The 22,399-nt window shown below is 41.3% G+C and overlaps 1 protein-coding gene across 1 annotated transcript in view; it reads left to right on the top strand.

The window, feature by feature from the left end:
* Positions 1-22,399, top strand: part of LOC150086278 (ferric reductase 1) — a 94,364-nt gene that overhangs the window by 26,632 nt on the left and 45,333 nt on the right. Inside the window, exons 3-4 of the mRNA XM_090373805.1 lie at positions 17,431-17,561; positions 17,902-17,993. Of these exons, the coding sequence (XP_090229931.1) occupies positions 17,431-17,561; positions 17,902-17,993 (223 nt within the window). The remainder of the gene's footprint in view (positions 1-17,430; positions 17,562-17,901; positions 17,994-22,399) is intronic.

Below are 22,399 nucleotides of genomic sequence, written 5' to 3'. Positions count from 1 at the left end.
CAACCCACCTTAATCCGCTCCTGCTCTTGACGTGCCATACCTTTTGTAAGTGGGGAAGGGGTGCTATTGCCTTCCATTTACAAAGGTGGGGCAATAAGAGTAGTGTTCTGCTTTTTATTCTTTATTTCTAATCCCAAGGTTAAAAACAAAGTGCTAACAGGAAAAAAAAAGTGGTCCTGTGTAAGAAGACATGTTTCCATTAATTGAAGTTTAAATCATTTTTTAGAAAACGAGGAGGATCATTGTGTGTGCACGAACTCGGCATAGTTGTTTCAAGTGCTCCTAATAATCGGTTGTGTTTTTTAAATATAAGTTAACGATTAGTTTTACACGTGTACCGGGCAACAGCCAAGTGTCTTTATGTCTTCCGAGGTCAAAATCTTCAAGTTCTGTACCTTCTAACGCTTCCAACAATCCTGTTAGTTAAATCGAATCAGGCACCTTTCTGCTGCAGAAGCTTGCCATTCCTACAGCTTGGAAGAATTTGCTTACTCATTGCTGTCTTTACCGTCTGCGACCACTGTCAAGGTCAGGAAGGGGTGATAATCTTCCCGTAGGGTGAAGTGTCTCTCAGCATATATCATAAAGTAAGTACTGTATTCTAAACTTTTATACTTCCCACGAAGTAAGCCTTTCTATACCCATGGCACAGAAGCAATCTGAAACGTGTAGAAAATGCTCCCAATCAACAAATTGCTGGATCAAGTGCAGTGGCCCCTGTAGGCTTGTTTTGTGAGACCTGTTGTCTTTTAAAAAACTTAGTGTGCTCCTCAGCCCAGAGGTGATCATGATAGCAATGTGCTGCAGGCCGCAGGCACAAAGTGAATGCCACAGAAACAAAGGCAAGGGACAGCGTCTCCCCCTCTCCATCACCAGCAGGCTACTCCGGCAAAGTTGACTGCAGGTCACCTAATGCAAGCATGTCTGCCTCCGCCACAGTTCTCCTATGCCGAGACGCTCTGATGCAAACTGATCAGGTTCTAGAGCAGCATGAGGAGCTCATGTGTCAGAATTGCAGTAAAATGGACGAGAAGTTTACCTTATTTGAAAATATTCTGAGAAAGCTCTGCACAGAGAATACAACCCTAAGAGAGTCAATACATAGGCTGGAATACCTAGAACATTCTACGCACCATTCTGTGTCCTTGATGCTGGAATCCATCAGTAAGCCCATCCAGGATACAGATTCCTTACATATGCAAATTGTTCAACACTTAAAACAAATGGTTTCTGACTCCCGCATCATGTGGCCCCCCCAACAGAGCCATTACCTGCAATCCTTTTGCCTTCATCCCCTGCCCCAGAAGTTGCGAAAGCATGGGGGAAGAAATCAGCAATCAGCAGAAGTAATGTGCCTCCCAACCAAGGCAAGGCCAGTCTTGGTAAAGAAACCGTTGTCAGCCAAGCAGATCAGAATAGTGGTGCAGTTATTGGCTGTAACCCTAACCCACTAGGTACTAAAATCGTGCAACGTAGAGGAAGGAGGCTAAACCATCCAGCATATTTAAGTCTACTATCCCCAGAAACAATGGTGGAACAAATTGAAACCCTTCTGAAGCAGCTAGACATACCTGGTACCCCCATCAGGGTTCCCACCAGGCATCCAAGCTATGCCTCTTTTCGGATCAAGATCAAAGATCCCAATATACAAAGGTATCTAAACACATATCTGGCCTGCAGGTCTCCTGGTGATGCCATCTTTCGCGACCATAATGTGCAACCAGGGGTACATGCTATCTTCAGACCAGAGGTGGGCAGGGTGCATATCTCTGTATAACTAGGCAGCAAACCAGACTGTACATTTCAATCTAATGAAAGAAGAGCAGCCACTGTGCTGACTAAATCCTGCAATCATCTTGTCATCTCTTAACCAGATAAGAGTGCACATTATTAGTTGGATGGGTCCTAGTGCCACACCCTGCTCAAGAGGAATCCATCTCCAATCAACCACTATCCTCAGGGAAAGGAACCCTAGAAACTTAATCCAGATCAAGCCTGTCAATGATAAACATGTGAAATGCTTCATGCAGAACATCAGGAGCCTGAAAAACAAGCTTAGTACCCTGATTGACATACTTCTAAGTGCGGATTAAGACTTTGTTATCCCTATTGAAACCTGGCTTCGTGATGACATGGACATATCGCCTTTAACCACCAACATCGGTTATCAGTCAATTCTGGTGAATAGGAAAGGAGGGGGGGGAAGTCTTAAATCTGCCAAAGGCAACGGTTCCCTCTGATCAAGGCTTGTGCATACTATGGTAACGATTTTGAGGCTGCACTGGGCTGCTATCTAGTCGATGGACTACAGTTGCTAGTATGTGCAGTTTTACTTTAATGACCAGTTAGTTTAACTTCTGTTCCGGGTAAAATAATGGAGTCGCTGGTTAAAGATGCATTGCAGGATCATCTAGACAAGACTGCAGCAATAATTCAAACACAGCATGGGTTTGTTAAGGGAAAGTCTTGTCTGACAAATTTGATTGGTTATTATGATGTGGTCACAAAGGAACTGGATGCAAAAAATAATTTTGATATCATATACTTGGATTTCAGGAAAGCTTTTGACACTGTTGCGCATGGAAGACTACTGTACAAATTGGAGCAGAATGGTATTAAGGGTAAGTTGCTACAATGGATAAAAGGATGGTTAAGTGGGAGAAGACAGAGGGTGGTAATCAATGGGTGCTGCTCTTCGTGGACTAATGTTATTAGTGGAGTCCCACAGGGTTCGGTGTTGGGTCCACTGTTGTTTTGTGTATTTATCAATGATATTGATGAAGGTATATCAGGCTTAATGTCGAAGTTTGCAGATGACACAAAGGTTGGCAGGGTTGTTAATGACAGTAATGGCAGTGTGCTACTGCAACAGGATCTAGATAATTTGGGCAGATGGGCTAAGAAGTGGCAACTGAAATTCAACCTTGACAAATGCAAAGTACTGCATATGGGTAGAAGTAACCCCAGAGAAACGTACCAACTGTGTGGTACTACACTTAAGGTGGTAGAAAATGAAAAGACCTGGGAGTAATTGTGCAGTCAGATATGAAGTTTTCTGAGCAGTGCAGACAGGCTGCTAGGGTGGGTCATGGGGTTTTGTCAATGATATATAGGAATTTTGCTAGCAGGGAAAAGGAGGTGATTGTCCCTCTGTATAAGGCAATGGTCAGGCCACGCCTTGAGTACTGCGTACAGGTCTGGAGGCCTCATTTTAGGAAGGATGTAGATTTGCTTGAGCGTGTACAGAGAAGAGCAACACAATTGGTGAGGGGAATGAAGGGATTCTCTTACCAAGAGAGGCTTAAGTTCTGCAAATTGCAGTGGCTGGAGACTAGGCACCTGCGCGGTGATCTGATTGAGGTCTATAAGGCCTTGAATGGGTTGAGCACGCTGAATTCTGATGGGATCCTTCCACTTGTTCAGATTACCAACCTACGGGGACATAAGTTCAAATTAAGAAAGGACAGATGTAGAATAGATGTGCGGAAATTTGCCTTTAGCCACCGGGTGGTTAATTGCTGGAACAAACTTCCATCTGTCGTTGTAGAAGTTGATAGGTTAAATAAATTTAAGGAGGAACTGGACAGGCATTTGGAGGGAATGGTGTATATTTTTTTTTTTTTTTTGCTGATGCTGCATAAGCTCCTACACTTGCTTTCTTGCATCATGTGCCACTACTACTACTACTTACCCCCACCTGTTGCAGACCAATGCATTACTAATTTTTCTGCTTGGCTCCTGACCTCTATGAAGTGCAACCAGAAAGTAATAATTCTTGCAGACGTCAACCTGCCCCTGCCAGCTGAATCAAAGCTCCTTGATCTGTTAATTTCGGATCTGTCGAGTCTCAACATCCATTGCATCTGTGTCCCCCCCTCTTGTGGAGAAGCCGCATTACAGAGAATATTTTCCAGCCATGGGAGTGTTGAAGCTGTAATCAGTTCTAATTCGGCATTTCCCTCTGACCACAAGCCAATTGAAGCATTCTCTCATCCTGTTGAAAGAATGCTATAACCAACCAAACCTGATTGAAAAGATCAGGAAAGCTGTATATGATCTAAAATACCTAAAAATTGAAACAGCAATGGATCTCTTTAGGCTCTACCCCTGGCCAACTCTCAGTGAAACCAATATAGAGGGAGCTGCGTTTTGACTTCAGAAATGGTTGTTTTTCATTGCTAGAGTGGCCATGTCAAGAGTTTGCGTCATCTTCCCACACTCGAAGCTGTGGTGGTCCAGCATCCTTATGCACCAGTATAAAGAAAAACAATGGCTACATGCCCAATTTAAGAGATCACCCACAGAAAGTTCATCCGGTCAGCAGAATCGTTAGACCTAGCCGAATGATGCGATCATGTAACTCGGTTCATCAAAACAGACAGTGCAGCTGCAGACTCCCCCTAGAACAGTGCACATTACAACATAATCTCATTAACGTGACAATTGGCGAAGAGGAGCTAATCAAAGCCATCAACACCTTGTCCAATAAGAAATCAATGGGAAGTGACTATTCCCACCTTTTGCCTTAAAGTTGCCTCCTACTTCATCAGTGATGAGCTGACAAAGTTGTTTAACGGAATTTTACAACAGGGAGTCGTCCCAAACATTTGGCTAAATTATAGTCATCCCAATTCCAAAGGTGCAAAATCCGACCTCTGCTGCTGGCTATATATTCCAATCTCCTCTCCTTTTTTCAAATGCCTGGAGAAGTGCTTGTTTAAAGTGGTTGCCAATCAGATCCTTTCCCGAGACCTCAGCATACACATTACGTGCGCTCTCAAAGATTGCTGATAACATGCACACAGGCTCTGAATTTGAAAACCCTTCAAGCCTGGGAGCAAGGCATATGTTATGCATGCTGTTTTTCTTGATCTGAAAGCAGCCTTTGACTCAGTGCAAGTTAAGCCACTCATATGCCTCCTGGAGAACTACTATGGTTTCATGAGTAATGTCTCAAAGCACCTCAGAAATTTGCTGACCAAAAGGTGCTTTACCTTCCAGCGAGGGAATAACTGCATCACAAAACAGGTGGAAGTTGGTATACCCCAAGGTGGATAGTTGTCAGCACTGCTTTTTTCAGCGATATTTATTACACTAATGAATGAAATATCTGTGTTTATGGCCTACGCCGACAACATTGTATGTTACCTCTCAAGCCCGGCTAACACCTCACCAGACCGGGCCCAGCATAATAATTTATGATACCGAAAAGGACCTAACCCCAGCAACGCTCCAGGATGAACTATACAGAAGAAACCTCCAGCAGGACCACCCAGATGTTGAACCAAATGACCTCGTTTTCCCGAAATTCCAAAAAAATGCCAGAGTGGGAAATTCTACCAACTGGGTAGTGGAGCTTTCCCCCGCAGCCTGGAGAACAATAAGTCAACAAAATAGAGTGTTCATAAATTGGGGCAGTCACCGCTTCAAGGAGCATGTGGCTGTCCCCAAATGCTACAAGTGTTGTCGTTTTGGACACACGACACACACGTGTACCCAAGCTCAACCCACATGTGGACACTGTGCTGAGAGAGGCCACGACTTTAACTCGTGCACTAAAAAAGAAGACCCACCCACTTGCGCAAACTGCAAATCAATGAAAATGCAGGCAGATCATTCCATCCGGGACAATAAATGCCCTGTCTACACAAAAGCTAAGAGCACATGCCAACTAAGGCTCGATTATGGGGACTTACCTTAAACCATTTAATACTACCACTGTAAAATTTGCACAAATTAATGCCCAGCGAGCTAAAGCAGTTGCAGCGCAGTTGAGGAAAAAGGCAGATGAGGAGAACCTCGATATCCTCTTTCTTCAAGAGCCATATTCGCATAGTAAGGCAGTCAGAGGGTATCCGTTGGCTTATAAGATCGTTCAAGTGGACGGGGAGACCCCATGGGCGGCTATTCTGGTCAGAAACTCTGATCTCACTGTTACCAAAATACCACATTACTGCCTTCCCTGGGCAGCCTGTGCCCATATCATCACCCCTTTGGGGGAATTTTACGCAGTTTCTCTCTACTCGCGGCCGGGGGAGGATATTCTCCTGATTATTAGATACTTACAAAGCATCTCTCTGGAATTCCCAAATGCAAAAATCATCGTTGCCGCCGACGTAAACTGCAGGTCGCCAGCGTGGTTCAGTGAAACTCAAGATAGACGAGGCACAAACAACGGACAAAGACTGGAAGAATATCTTTCAAACAGTTCTTTCTCAATTCTCAACCAACCAAATAACCTACCGACCTTCTCTAGTACAATGTGGGAAGCCACAATTGATATCACCCTGGCCACAAGATCCGTTGCACAACACCTTTCATCCTGGACAGTTAGAGAAAGCTGGACCACTTCGGACCACCGTGTAATAACTTTCCAACTACACCGATCAGTAAGCCGACAACCAATTATGAGGCAAACTCTACATAGATTTGCAATTGACAAGGCAAACTGGCAGGAATTTAAGGATTCACTGATCATGGCCGCCCACTCTCTCAGCACAGTTGGACTGAACCCAGACCAGCACCAAAAGGCAATTGTAAGCCTAGTCACTGACAGCTCAATTAACTCTATTAAACGGAAGAAACCTTCTCTTGGAGCCGTACCTTGGTGGTGCCCAGAGCTCCAACAACTGCGACGGGAGGTTTACACCCGACGGAAAAATTTTCAACGCGCAAGACGGACATGGCCAGAAGCGGAAGTAGAGTATCTCAAGCAGCAGTACCGAACGGCAAGAAACGAATACACAGCCCTGATTAAACAAAGGAAAAAGCGCTCCTGGGAGCACCTAGTCTCCACAGTTGGAAATTCTGCTCCATGGGGAGTGGTTTACAGAGTAATCACAAACAAACTCCCCAGGGGAGAAGTCATCCCAGCCACCAAGACGCCACAAGGCACGTATACAAAGACATGGTCCGAATCTATAAATAACATCCTTGACGCCATGTTCCATCAACACATGCCACCAAGTACCCCAGAGCAAATACTACTATGTGAGGAAAACAGCACATACACCACGGCCCAAGTGGAAGACAGCTTCACCAAGGAAGAACTGGACTCCGCTGCAGCAAAAATAAAAAACAAGAAATCTCCAGGAGAAGATATGCTGGAGCCTGAGATCGTAAAGAAGGCTGTTGAAACCATCCCAAATGAGATCCTAAACCTCTTCAACCATTGCCTTGAAGCAGGCCATTTCCCAGTAGTATGGAGATCTGCAAAATTAAGGCTTATTCTCAAGAATCCGACAAAACCACAAGACCTTCCGGAGTCATACCGGCCCATCGCTCTTCTATCCATACTAAGCAAACTCCTAGAACATCTTCTAAGCAACAGAATAGAAATTCATTACTCCAAGGCTGGCCTTCACTCTGACAACCAATACGGCTTTAGAAGGGGATACTCCACGGTGGACGCCTTAGAGAATATCGTCAAAGCAGCTACCACTACCAGCCATAAATACTTCCTTGTCATTTCAGTGGATTTTGCCGGGGCGTTTGACTCCCTCTGGTGGCCAAGCGTCCTTGGCAGACTCCGGAAAGCAAAACTACCAGCTAATTTGTACAATTGTATAAAAACCTATCTTGCAAACAGAACAGTAACCGTCAGTGCTCCGTACTGTTCAGTCACACGACCAGTCTATAGAGGATGCCCACAAGGCTCAGTACTTGGCCCACTTCTCTGGAACGTGGTGCTCGACAGCTTTCTAAACCTCGACCTTGGTAATGTGCGATCGCAGGCCTATGCGGATGACCTGATCCTGATGCTGGCGGCAGACTCAAGAACTCAACTAGAGATCTCTGCAAACCGTGCTATAAATATCCTACAAGACTGGGCCACCCAAAACCACTTAAAGATATCCCCAACAAAAACCTGCTCCATCCTACTTAAAGGTTCTCTCAATATCAGAAGGCCTCCCCAGATAAAGATTCAGGAAACAACAATTAAGCTTTCCACTGAACTTAAATATCTTGGTATTCTGCTGGATAAAAATCTGTCATTCACACCCCATCTTACTTACCTCAGAAGCAAAATCAAAAAATACTCCGCACTAATAGCTAGAGTCACTCGTCGCGACTGGGGACTTAAGAAGAGGACCCTAGCCCTCTTCTATAAGGCAGTCTTCTTACCAGCAATAACATACGCATCAGGAGTCTGGTTCCACAAGGCGGTAACAGCAGTTAACAAAAGGAAGCTAGAGACCATTCAACGTTCAGTCCTACTAACAATCTCGAGAGCCTGCTGTACTGTAAGCACCCACGCCCTCCAGGTCCTCTTGGGTGCTCTCCCCCTGGACCTGGAGATCGTCCGCTGTGGGTTGCTTTATCAACTATCCAAAGGCAAATCAATCACCTGCCTAGACTACACAACTGATCCGGCGAACGATCGTAAACTAGAGAAAAAACGCCTTCTCACCCACCTACAGCAGGCCTGGCAAACCCGCTGGACGACTTCGACAAAAGGGGAAGTCACCCGAAGATTCATACCGGATAATCAACTAGTGTTTCCCCAAAGCCCAAACTGGTTTTCACCGGGTCTGCTGACATCTTACCTGCTCACGGGACATGGCGCAATAAGAGCAAAACTCTCCAGTTTCGGATTGAGTGACACCCCTCTCTGCCACTGTGGACAGCCAGAGACGTGGGAGCACCTCATGCACCACTGCCAACTATATGAAGACCTCCGCTGCCTCTTAATAACTAGAATACGTTTCTCACCAATAAACCAAGAACAATATCTCCTGGAGAGCGAGGACAACTATAAAGCCTTAACGCAGTTTGCGCAGGATCTTTTTACTAGAAGAAGAACATACCCACAACCTTAGCAGGAATTTTCCCACAAACTAACCACTCATCATCCATAATAAAGATCCTTAGATGTGTCAACCAAACAAAAACCTAACAGCTACAATCTGAAAAACTAATCATTAACTTAACCTGGATCTGACCACTGGCTTAAACTGGAGTCATTATCTGGATTTGACCACTCACACGGACGGAACAACATGTCCCAGGAATGGCGTACGAAGACCTGACAAAGACATTATGCAGTTTGCTGCCGAAACATCATTAGGCGATCTGAACCGGGTACCCTCACTCGGTTCACTTTCTTTCCCTTTCCTTGGCAGGGGATGGTTACTCTGTACCCTCCCCCCTGCCATCCCCTATCTTCACCTGGTGAGGCATGGGCCTGCCCCACCGACTTTTGGGGTTATCTTCACTATTGACTCCATATTTCTGTCTTTCACCCCCCAGTCTTCAGTCTCCCTTCCCTCTCTAGCTATCTTACGACTAGCGTTTGACCCTTGCCAAAACTACACAAGCCCCACACAAAAATTTAAAAAAAAAAAAAATAATAAATAAATAATAATAATAATAATAAATGAACTATAACCCGTATAACTTATATCTCTTTCGGTCTGACCCAATTTCTAGCGTTTCTCCTCCCCCCTCCACTTTTTTTTTTTTTTTTTTTTTTTTTTAGGTCCTAGCCACTGAAATCTCAGGAAATTAGGTGGCAGGACCTGCCAGAGTAAATAGTAAATTTCTAAAATACTGGTGTACCTGGTCTGCCTCCACGAGGTATAGTGTGGGCAACGGTGGGTCTCATTTGAGACCCAACGGCTAAAAGACCAGATGAACAACGGTACAAAACATTACACACTACAATATCCATACACTTTTAAACCTCTGGCCTCTACAGTGTTCTGTATCACACCACAATGTATATTACGCGGAGATGGGGGAAACCCCTGGTGCCGTTAGACCCTAAAAACACTATACACTATACACTATACCTCACCAGACCAGGCAGAGTAATTATCGAATTCTGTCATCCTGAACAAATCTCCTCTTTCTATGAGTACACTACCTATTTTGGGTTTCGAATAAACCCTGAAAAGTCCAAATATGTATCTTCTCACCTAGAGCACAAGCAGATCTCAATCCAGCAGCCTCTCTGCAGCCCTCCATTGCGGGGCATGTTCTCGTCGCCACTCATTCAGTAAAATTCCTAGGAGTGGTAATGGACGAAAACCTAACGTATAAGGAACAAATCCAGCAACTGCGTTCAAGAGCATTACGGGTTTTCTGGGGTATGAAACTTAATCTCTGTAGAGCGCACAGCAAGGAAACAGTCAGAAAATTTCTCCTCTACTACTTTAGTTCTATCATCAGTTATGGTATTGAAGTTTGGTAGACTGCTCCTATGTCCAGTCTGAAGACTCTCTGGGGTCTGGAATTCTGGGTCCTAAAGTGGGCCAACAATTGGGCTCACCTACCCTATACAACATCAAAATCACAGCACTGCATAAATCTGAACCCCAGCCCAGCATCTGGCATATGTGAGGAGAAGTGCTTGTTTAAAGTGATTGCCAATCAGATCCTTTCCCGAGACCTCAGCATACACATTACTGAGGTCTCGGGAAAGCCCACATATGCCAGATGCTCTGTATAATCAATCTATTATAATAACTATAAAATACATTTATTGCAATATTAGCTGTGTATATTGCACTGTATGTATTTGCTGTGTACCCACAATTTTTTTTTTTTTTTTTGTACTGAATGTAATGTGTCCACTTAATTGTAAGATTCCTCTGGTTGCCTGTAGCGGGAATCGTGTCCTACGTTTCTAGGAATAAAGAATTTTATTATTATTAACTTTTAGTAAAAATGAATGTAAATGGTTTTGTTTGGAGCATTAATTATGGATAATGAGATCACTTACTAGTTTCAGTTCATATTCATCTTTTTGCTCACATAGAATTTTTTTTTAATATAATGATATCCCCCCCCCATGTTTTAATGGATTAAAACACTTCAGTTTTTTTTAATTTTATATATATATGGCCCTGCCCGACGAAATTAATTTCTTTAAAAAATTTGTGGTCAATCAATGTAATGACCAGTAAAAATTTATAGTATTTCAAGGGAAACTCTGCATGCATGAACTTTTGCATGTAGCTTCTTGAACAGCCACCAAAAATGGGGGCTGCCTAGTGAAAGTGGTAGTGATGATACTGGAAAATTGTCATTGTCCCTCAGGTCTAAATGCTGGACACCTATTGCTATGAAAGAAATGTCAAGCATCACATAAGTGTTTTTATTGAATGTACAAGGTACCAACAATCCTCCTTTACAAAACCAAAATGTTTTTGCATGAATATAATACAAATCTGAAACCACTTAAGGTAATAATTTATTAAATGCTGGTCTCTAGGTAATTTTCCATTGGTGTGAAGAAAACTTAATTAGTTTCAGTCCTGCAATTCATTTGTCACAAAATGCTTTTGCTAGCATATCTATCAACATTGGCATTGTGATTTTTAGACAAGATGACATTTTTTTTGGGGTCTCTCTCTGTCTGCCTGTATAACCTCACTTATATTGCTTCTCTGCATCAAAAAACACCGGTTATCTTTTTTTCTTTCAGAATTTGTTTAATTCTAAACAGTTAATGATTCTGAAACCTACTCTAACGTAGAATATTATTCCAACATCTGGGGTGGTGTTCTCAAAACACTCAGGCCTCTAATCTCTATTTAAAAGAGGGCAGTACAGTTAATTAATGACCAGTCTCTTACGAAGTTTCTCTGTTGCATCCCTTTTTCTATAGGTACTTCTGTGGGCATTGTTCTAAAACAATTCCTCTTTCCAAACCATTCTATGCATGTGCCATAACCAGTTAGTATCCCTTCATCAACTCAGAACCAACTTTTCTTCCTTACTTCTATTCTCTGGAATAACCTTCCTTCACATATTTCCCAAAAATTACAGAAATTTAAGTCTAATGTCAACTTGTCTTCTTGACCTTCAACCTATGTATAGTTAAAAAAAAAATAATTAAATAAAAATAAAAATAAACAAAACTGCAGCTATTATCAATCCAGTGCAGGATGAAAGCCTCAATTCATGTTGAGGGAAATGGACCATAGTATTTCAATCTTCCTGGTCCAGTGTGGGTTGGCAGATCAACCGTATTGAGCAGTCAGGAGCTTGAACCCCAGTCTACTCAGATCATGTACTACTGCACTCCCACTCCTGACCACTTGGCTACAGAGGCTTTCATAGTACTCTGTGCTAATACCTTCATGTTTGGGGTTTTCATAATAAACTGACTACTTTTTATGGACAAATTGTGGTTTAAGTTTTTTTTTTTTTTAAGAGGAATCAGGTAATTCAGTTACCTGGTTCCTTTACAAAATTGCTGAAAAATCACATTGCATCAATGCCCATTACAGTTCTTTAATTAGACAGCCAGATTACCTTAGTACATGCCAATTCTCAGTTGACTGTTAGTTGCCAACTGAAAGAACCATGCTAGGCTGGCCACCTGGCATGCTGTGCAACTGAGGTGTTCCATGAGAAGGTTCTGCCATTGATCCAGGCTCAACCATTCCATCAATGGGCTTTTTTGTCTGGTTTCAGTGTAGTGCTATACCCACTTGAGACCCTAACCTGACAGGCCCAGTCATCTGAGCCAATCCTTGTCCTGAAGTTACAGATCAGTCTTGCCAATCTCTTTTACCTACATTATTACATTATTGTATTGACTAGTGGCTGTTCACCTTGGAGACTTGCTGTGGCTTTGGGTACAGTCTGACATGAAAATGACACTCCCTTTGATTTTCAAGGGCCTACATGAGTGTTCCAGATGCTGCAGGAGGCATGTTGTTTTATGGGAATAGCATCTATCTCTAGACAAAGGGGAGTTGAACCCTCACAAAGAAAGGCATCTTTCCTTGGACTTGTAGTTCGGTTGCATTACTGCAGTTACAAGGAATGGTACGAAAGTAACGCCTATTTTTTTTTTTTTTTTTTCTCAGAAAACTTAATTCCTACAACTATGCCTTTTACATCAATTAATCCTCACTTAATAAACTTTATTAAAAATAACTTTATTAAAAGTATTAATAAACACTTATTTTTCCCCAAAGTTGCCATTTTCTATGCACTTCTGTGATCTCTGAGTCAGACTGTGTATTTCAATCCTGTAAAAAATCTTTACTCTAGCTCAAGCAAGAGGACTTTGCATTGAGCTGGTTGTTATCTGCAAAATGGGTTCCATGGAGTGCATCCTTCAGCGGGCCAAAGATGTGATAGTCGAAAGGTGCAAGATCTGGGCTACAAGAGCGGTGAGGAAGAATAGTGCACCACAGTTTTGCGATGACCTCCATTGTTTGCAGACTGGTGTGAGATCATGCATTGTCATGAAGAAGAACCTCTAGGTTTTTGCCAAGTTGGACTCTATGGATGTGGGCATTCCAACTTTTTCAATGTTTCCACATATCGATCTAAGTTGATTGTGGTGCCATGCTCCCAGAAGTCCACAAGTAAGACCCCACCTTTGTCCCAAAACACTGTCACCATGACTTTACCAACAGAAGGCTGTCTTTTAAACTTCTTGCACAGTAATTTTGATGTTGCCACATCATTGACTGTCTTTGTTTCAGGGTTGTAATGGTGGACCCAGGTCTTGTCTCCTGTGCCCCTCCAGAGCAAGACTTTAATAGGATTGGAATACAGCATCTGACTCAGATGGTGGAAGCACAAAGAAAATGGTGACTTTATAGAAAAATAGTGTGTTAATGATTGAGGATTAATTGATGTGAAAGGCATAGCATTTGCATTAGTAGAGGCACATGATGCAAGAAAGCAAGCTTATGCAGCATCAGCCAAAAAAAAAAAAAAAACATTTCACCCCTCCGTTCGTTCCAAGTACCTGTCCAGCTCAGCCTTTAATTTATTTAGGCTATCAACTTCCGCAACTAAGGATGTAAGTCTGTTCCACCAACCAACCACCTGCTGGCTTAAGGCAAACTTCCGGACATCCATCCTACATCTGTCTTTCCTTAATTTGAATTTATTCCCTCTCAAATGATTATTCTGAGCAAGTGGAAGAATTCCATCAGCATTGAGCATGCTCAAACCATTCAAGGCTTAATATACCTTAATCAGATCATCTTGCAGGTGCCTAGTCTTCAGACACTGTAATTTGCAAAATTTAAGCCTTTCTTCTTAAGAGCAACCCTTTGTTCCATTCACTAATCTTGTTGCCCTTCTCTGTACTCGTTCCAACAGCTCTACATCCTTCTTATATAAGGGAATAATCACCTCCTTATCCCTGCTAGAAAAATTCCTGTATATCATTGACAAGACACCATGAGCTACTCTTGCAGCCCGTCTGCACTGCTTAGAGAACTTCATATCTGCCTGCACAATTACCCCCAGGTCCTTTTCATTCTCTACCACTGTCAGTGTAGTACCACAGAGTTGATACGTCACTCTGGGGTTGCTGCTTCCTGTATGTAGTACTTTACATTTGTCAATGTTAAACTTCATTTGCCATTTCTCAGCCCATCTGCTCAACTTTTCTAGATTCTGTTGGAGCAGTGTACTGTCATTAGTATCCTTAACAACTCTGCCAACCTTCGTATCATCTGCAAACTTGGACATTAAGCTTGATATACCATCATCAATATCATTTATAAATACAGATAACAACAATAGACCCAATACTGAACCCTGAGGGACTCCACTAATACCATTTAATCCACATTGAGCAGTGTCCATTTATTACCACAGTCTTCTCCCACTCAACCATCCCTTTATCCATAGCAGCAATTTGCCTCCAATGCCACACTGCTCCAATTTGTGCAGCAGTCTTCCATGTGCAACAGTATCAAAAGCCTTTCTAAGATCCAAATACATGATATCAAAGTTATTCCCTGCATCCAGTTCCTTTGTGACCACATCATAGAATCCAATCAAATTGGTCAGGCAAGACTTTCCCTTAACAAACCCATGCTGTGTCCAAGCTATAACTGAAGTCTTGTCTAGATGATTCTGCAGTGCTTCTTTAACCAGTGCCTCCATTAATTTTCCTGGAACAGAAGTTAAACTAACAGGTCTATAATTAGTTTTAGTAGTGGCATGTGATGCAAGAAAGCAAGTGTATGAGCTTATGCAGCATCAGCCAAAAAAAAAAAAAATCACACCATTCCCTCCAAATGCCTGTCCAGTTCCTCCTTAAATTTATTCAACCTATCAACTTCCACAACGACAGATGGAAGTTTGTTCCAGCAATTGACCACCTGCTGGCTAAAGGCAAATTTCCGCACATCTATTCTACATGTCTGTTCTTAATTTGAATTTATGCCCCCTTAGGTTCGTAATCTGAACAAGTGGAAGGATCCCATCAGAATCCAGCGTGCTCAACCCATTCAAGGCCTTATATACCTCAATCAGATCCCCACGCAGGTGCCTAGTCTCCAGCCACTGGAGACTTGGGGTCACATTTGCACATCTCCAGTCCATGGGTACCTCCCCTGAGTCCAAAGAAGCCCTCATAATTATGGCTAAGGGTTTGTTTACTTCCTTTGCTGCCTCCTTTAATATAACTGGATAGATCCCATTCCCTGGGTGCCTTTTTTATGTTTATCTTCAACAATTTCTCCTCCACTTTCCTCTCAGTTATTACAAAATCATCCAGCTCACTGCCAGAGTTTAACTCAACTCTGGCATTCCCCTCCCTGAATAACTCCTCATGGGTGAATGTAGATGCGAAATATTCATTTAGTTTGTTAGCCACCTGAGCAGGATCATGAACAGTGGACCGATCTAATTCATCCCTTTCCTTCTAGAGTTTACATAGGTAAAGAACTTTGTTTTTATTTGCATCCTTTGCTAAGGATTTCTCATAATATGCCTTTGCCTGCCTAATCTCCTTTGTGACTTGGTTACAGACCAGCTTATATCTATCATAGCCTTCCATGTCACCCATTAATTTATGTATCCCATGCATTTTTCTTCTCTGCCACATGTCTCATTAGTTCATCTGACATCCATTTAGGCCTAAACCTTGAACAATATTTCTTAGTTGGTATGTAAAGCCTAGTAGCTTCAGAGATAATTTTTTTGAATGCTTCCCATTTTGAATTTGTTGTTGGTAACATCATCATTTGGTCTCACCATATAGAATTTTTAAATACTGTCTCAGACTACCGCACTCACCTTTACGAAAGCAAAAACCCTTCCCTTTATCCCTGATGATTGTTACCTCTGAGTAAATCCCACTTCAGCACACTGTGATCACTGCCACCTAGTGGTTTCTTCATCTGTCTCTTCTTAATGCATGAAGAATCACTACTGATAATCAGATCAAGAGTATTACTCCCTCCAGTTGCCTCCTGAACATGATGATGTAGAAAACAATCATCCAATAAATCCACCAAAACCTTGATAGTGTGTGGGTAACCAACCCACAAATGTCAGTCAATATCTGGGAAATTAAAATCCCCCATTATAACACTCTCTGATTCACTGGCCCACTATTTTCCTGTACAGTTCCTTATTATACTCATCAGAGTCATTAGGCCTATAACACACTCCTACTCAATTTTGATCTCCCAATGCTTATGTCACACCAAACTTACTCGACACTGCACTGTCCAGCGATGTCGACTGCTTCACTTGCTTGGATTTTAAGTGTTTCTTAACTAATAGTATAACCTCTCCTACCTGCCTATCTTGTCTATCCTTCCTGTATAAATGGTACTCCCCAAATTCCAGTTCTGCATTCCTTATATCTGTGTGACACCATGCCACTGATATCCCAACAATATCTGCCTTTGATGTTCTGAGCAATACCTCATATTCATCAAATTTATTTACCAAACTCCTAGCATTGGTGTACATGCAAAAGTATACATGCACCTGTACCTATTCCTAGCTACCCTAACACAACACATGTGTTTACTTGTACCGCAATGACTCCCAGCAGTCTCTGAAATACCCTGCATCTTGTTTTCCAGGCTGCTACTCATTCGAATAGAAGCAGTGCAAGAATCACTTTCACCTCTGCCAGTGGCTACTGTTAATCTATTAGTCCTTGTATCCCCCTAAGCTAGCAGTTTCCCGACCCACCTAACATTACCTCGATAGCATCAGCAAATATTCTTGAACCCTTTCTATTTAAGTGTATCCCATCCCTGTAGAAGCAGTCTCTCCTGTTAACAAGTACAGACCAGGCTGAAAAAAAAATTCTACCCCTTGAACCTTGCACAATTTTTCCAGGGCTGAATTGATCGACAGGCTCTCATCATATGCTCCCTCCTATCGTGTCTGGGCAGAATTGCAGACACTTTCAAATTCAACTGTAATTCACCGCTTTTTTTCCAACAGTGACCTGTACTTGTTAAGTAATTCTACCAGTCTCCTACTCTTAATATCATTAGTGCCAATGTGTACAATAATATCACCCTTTGTGCCCTTAAATAGTTTTAGGAATTAAATTTCAGAAAAAAATTAGGCATTATTTTACTACCCTCCTTGTAATTTGGTTTATGTGGTTAAATGAATTTCTAAGCTGATAACTGTTATAATGGTTAATAGCAATCTTTGTTATTTTAATTAATATATACATTTCTTTTGTAGTGACAATACGAGGCTTGGAAAATGAAAGTTTTAAAGGATACTTACTTCAGGCATGGTATAATGGTCGCTTACAAGAAGGAACATTTCATTCTTTTAATGATGGAAAAACTGTGAAGTGTGGAGAAAATGAGGTAATCTTTCATGTAAATTTTGTTATTGAAAATATTATAATTAGATAAAAACTTAAATGAATGGAATTTAAATAGCAATTGCTCCTACCTCATATTTCAGATTAATTTTATTAATAAATTAATATTAGTAAAGCTTCATAGGAAATATGCATTGCAAGATATTATGAGTACAGATATTCAAAAAGCTATTATCCAAAGGAGTGCATAATTTAATTTAATGGATATTTGCATAGGTCATGAATGTTCTTAGTTTGTTTTTTTTAAATTATTTATTTATTTATTTTTTTAGGAACAGATAGTTTTAAATCAGTGTCTAATGAGACTTCTTCTTTTTTTTCAGAATTCTTTAACACACACCAGTCGAACAGCGAAACAGAGTATAACAACTAACTGGGCACCAGCATCAAGTTTTGATGGGGAAGTTGTATTCAGGTATGCTAACTGTTTGCATAGGTTCCTGTTTAAAAACCTGTAAATCTGCAACTTGTCAAAATATCCATATGCTTAAAAATACCTGAATAGCCAAAACTATAACCAAAAACAAATCAGATAATCATTATAAGACAGTCTGATTTACTGGCCCTTTCTTTCTCTGTACAGTTGTACTCATCAGAGTCATTAGGCCTATAACACAATCCTACTCCCAATTTTGCTTACCCGGTGCTTGTCGCATCAAACTGACTCAACACTGCAGTGTCCATCCATGTTAAGTGGATATACCTCCTTAGATTTTTTCTTTACTAACAGCATAATACTGCCTCCCCTTCTATCCTTTCTGTACACATTGTATTCCCCATATTCCAATTCTGCATTTCTTATCTGTCACACCATGTCTCTGAGATTACAACAATATCTGCCTTTGATGTTCTGAGCAATACCTCAAATTCATCAAGTCCTTGAAATCCCAGGCATGTTACTTATCAGGCTGCTACTTATTCCAACAGAAGCAGCATTAAGAATTACTTTCACCTCTGCCTGCAGCTACTGTTAATCTATTAGTCTGTGAATCCCTCCAAAGCTAGAAGTTTTCCGACACACCTAACACTGCCCCGATAGCATCGGCAAATATTCTTGCACCATTTTTTTTATTTAAGTGTATCCCATCCCTGTAGAAATAATCTCCTGTTAACAAGCACAGACCACATTGAAAAAAAATTCTACCCCATGTGCCTTGCATAATTTCTCCAGGACTGAATTGATTGACAAGGCTCTCATCATATACTCCCTCCTATCATGTCTGGGCAGAATTGCAGACACTTTCAAATTTAACCCTTACTCACAACTTTTTTTTTTTTTTTTAACCTTGACCTGTACTTGCTAAGTAAATCTGCAGATCTCCTACTCTTAATGTCATTAGTGCCAATGTGTACAATTATATCACCCTTTGTGCCCTTAAAAGATGATATCTGCTCTACAACATCAACTTTTGCCCCTGGCAGGCATACCCTGGTCCTGTTCCACCTATCCTTTTTGCATAATATATTCCCTGTCTCCTTGACAATTGAGTCGCCAACAATAACTAGTTCCTGTGGGACCAGCACCTTCTGCCTTGGAGATTGCTGCTGTGTTTCCTGATGCACAGGAATGAGCTCTGGCATTGAGTTGTGCAGCTGAGAGCTTGAGTCCTTTTTAATTTCCTTCAGGGCATCTACCATACATCTCAGACTCCATCAGAATGCTGAGTTGGCACCTAATTTCCTCAGTCTCTGCACCTAGCACACACCCAAAGACATCCTTCTTGGCTAGATCATGTCCTGTTCCAGAAATGTCCACAAACATTTCATAAGTTGCATATTTTTTTAGTCTGTGATATGTTGGAGAATCACCTCCTTTGTTCTGCTTGGGCCATAGCACTCCCACTGCTTTGTGCATGTTGCAGAAAATTTATTTATTTATTTATTAATACAAAAGATATATGCCCAAAAAAGTGATCAAGACCTTCAAACTACTTATTTATTACAATTAAAACCCTACTATTCTTCTGTGCTACTGGTTGTGGGCTAAGATATGCACGCCGAAACTCCAATACAATAGCAGTATGAGTAGAGTTGTAACTTACAAAACCACTAGCTAAATTAATAAGCTAACGAATGCTATTGCAACATTTTGAGACTAGGCACCTGAGGAGAGATCTGATCAAAGCATTTAAAGCTTTGAATGGCTTGAGGAAGCTGAATGCTAATGGTATTCTTCCACAGACTACATGCAAGGGGACATAAATTTAAGTTGAAGGATGGTTGCAGGATAGATGTGCAGAAGTTTGCCTTCAGCCAGCGAGTGGTTGATTGTTGGAACGGGCTTCCACCTGTTATTGTGGAAGCAACCTTATGTAGCATCAGCCTAAAAATAAATAAACAAACAAACCTACACAGTTCACCCATCCATACCCTCCAAGAATTTGTCTAGTTCTCCCTTGGGTTGAATAAATGCAAGGGAGAACTAGACAAATTCTTGGAGGGTATGGATGGGTGAACTGTGTAGGTTTGTTTGTTTATTTATTTTTATTTTTTGGCTGATGCTACATAAGCTTGCTTCCTTGCATCATTTGCCATTTATTACTACTATTTGTTTAGATCTCCTAGAAACTCCAATTTTTCACCCCATAAACTATTCAGATTATGTAGTTTACTAGTGGTACCTGATTGATATCTTATGCTTAGCTGCATTGGCGATTATTTAAAACCAAGGTTCTTTTAAGTTATGAATTTCTGTATTTTTCATTTACATGTGCAGAATCAACATTATATTGTGCAATAATATGCTAATTTTCGGTTAAACACAAGCAGTTGCTCTAGACATCTTAAAGGCTTTGATCGTGTTTGGCATAAAGGTCTTCTAAACAAGCTTCCATCTTATGGTTTGCCAACTGTTTTTTGTAATTAGTTATCCAGTTTTCTCTCTGATTGCTCACTGTGGGTGATGGTAGATGGCTCTGTCTTAACTTCTCCACTAATGCTGGTGTTCCCCCAAGGTTCCGTTCTTTCCCCCTCCTTTCCTGTTGTACATTAATGACCTTCTTCCATTGACTGGCAATCCTATCCATAGTGTTGCTGATGATAGCACATTGCATTCCACTTTCCATTTTGAGAAACCTTGCCCTGCTCAATCAGCTTCAACTTCTCAAATATCTGCTACCAATTCCTTAAATGCTGATCTCCAGGTAATTCTCCAGTGGGGCAAAGACAACTTAGTTGATTTCAATCCTTCTAAAGCTTAGTCGTCTTATATCTCCAAAAATGATTCTTCTGCTCCTATGCTTATCTTTGGTGAGATACTCTGATTTCTAGACAAGTTGATATATCTCTTTCAGGGATTACCCTGACTTCCAATCTATCTTGGCACAAGCACATTACAAATATTGCTTCCTCTGCATCTAAAAAACTTGTTCTCTTTTGCTCTCACCGTTACTTTTCTTCCAAACAGCTATTCACTCTGTACGAATCGCAAATTCACCCTACCATGGAATATTGTTCCCACATCTGGGGTGGCGCCTCCGTAGCCAGGTGGGAAGGAGCAACAGTGCATAGCACACGCTTCTTGATTAGACTGGGGTTCGAGCCCGTCACCACCAAATACGGAGAATGCGGAAAGGTCAGGGAATGACCACCGCATATTCCCGGAGCAATATGGCCTTAGTTGCTAATGCTCCTAAAAACCAAACAAACATCTGGGGCGGTGCCCCCAAAACCTCTCTCAGGCTTCTAGATTCCATTCAAAGAGGGCAGTTAGCTAATTAATGACTCAATCTCTAACAGTCTCTCCACTTGCTGTTTCTGCTGCATGCCTTTTCTACAGATACTTCCATAGGCACTGTTCTTCTGAATTGGCTTCTATAATTCCTGCTCTCTCTCTTTCAAAACAGTCTGAACAAGTGCCGCCAACATTCATTTTACTGTCCAACTTCAAACTCACAGAACCAACTTTTCATCTTCCTCATTTGCTGTTTTTTGGAACAACTTTCCTTCATACGTATTTCCTGAAAATTATTCTATAGAAGTTCAAGTCTAATGTCAACAAATCTTCTTTTGCCTTCTTGACCTCCAACCCAAGCATGGTACTAAGTACTATAGGTTCTAATACCTCTTGTTTGGGGTTTTCATAAATTCTAATGTAATATCTAATATTAAACAATTTTATATATTGAAATGCAGAATTGTAAATTTCAAGTGACTGAAACACTATATTGCATTTTGTTCTAATGGAAATTTATTCAGAATGTTGCCTCAGCTGCCAGTGCACCATTAAACACAAATTCAACCAGCCAACTATTCAGAATTTTAAAATAATAAACAAATGTTATACATTAGAACAGTGGTTCTCAAATGTTTTGGTCTCAGGACCCCTTTACACTCTTAAATTGAGGACCCAAAAGTCTTAGTACATCTTAGTATAATTATGAAAATAGTTTTGACCTCACAAAAAAAAAAAATTGTTCTGAGTCTTGTTTTGAAGTGTCATTTGGTGCCATATTGTTGTGCTGCATTATTATTGTAAGCCTTTTTTTTTTCTCACTGCTGTGTGCTGCCATTACACTTTTTTTGCTGTTTATTTTTTCCCTTTTTCATTCCCCATTGAGTATATGAATGCTGAATTTTTGTATAGGTTGAAAAAGGATGGATGTAAGGTGGTAACCCCAGGGGCCAAGCCCATACTCCCATCTGGTGAGTATGGGCTTGGCACACCCAGGGTACCGAGCTGGATATCATCAGTCTTCTCTCTCGGTAGTTCAGAAATTTTTTTTTTTTTTTTTGGCTGGTGCAGCATAAGCCTCAGACTTCCTTGCACCATATGGATAATAATAATAAATCCCCTGAAAGGGTCTTGCAGAACCCCAGGGG

Source organism: Mastigoproctus giganteus, chromosome 5 (assembly GCF_048544385.1).
Source record: "Mastigoproctus giganteus isolate SK-2022 chromosome 5, ASM4854438v1, whole genome shotgun sequence".
NCBI lineage: Eukaryota > Metazoa > Arthropoda > Arachnida > Uropygi > Thelyphonidae > Mastigoproctus > Mastigoproctus giganteus.
This window is presented reverse-complemented; position numbering and strand designations above follow the sequence as displayed.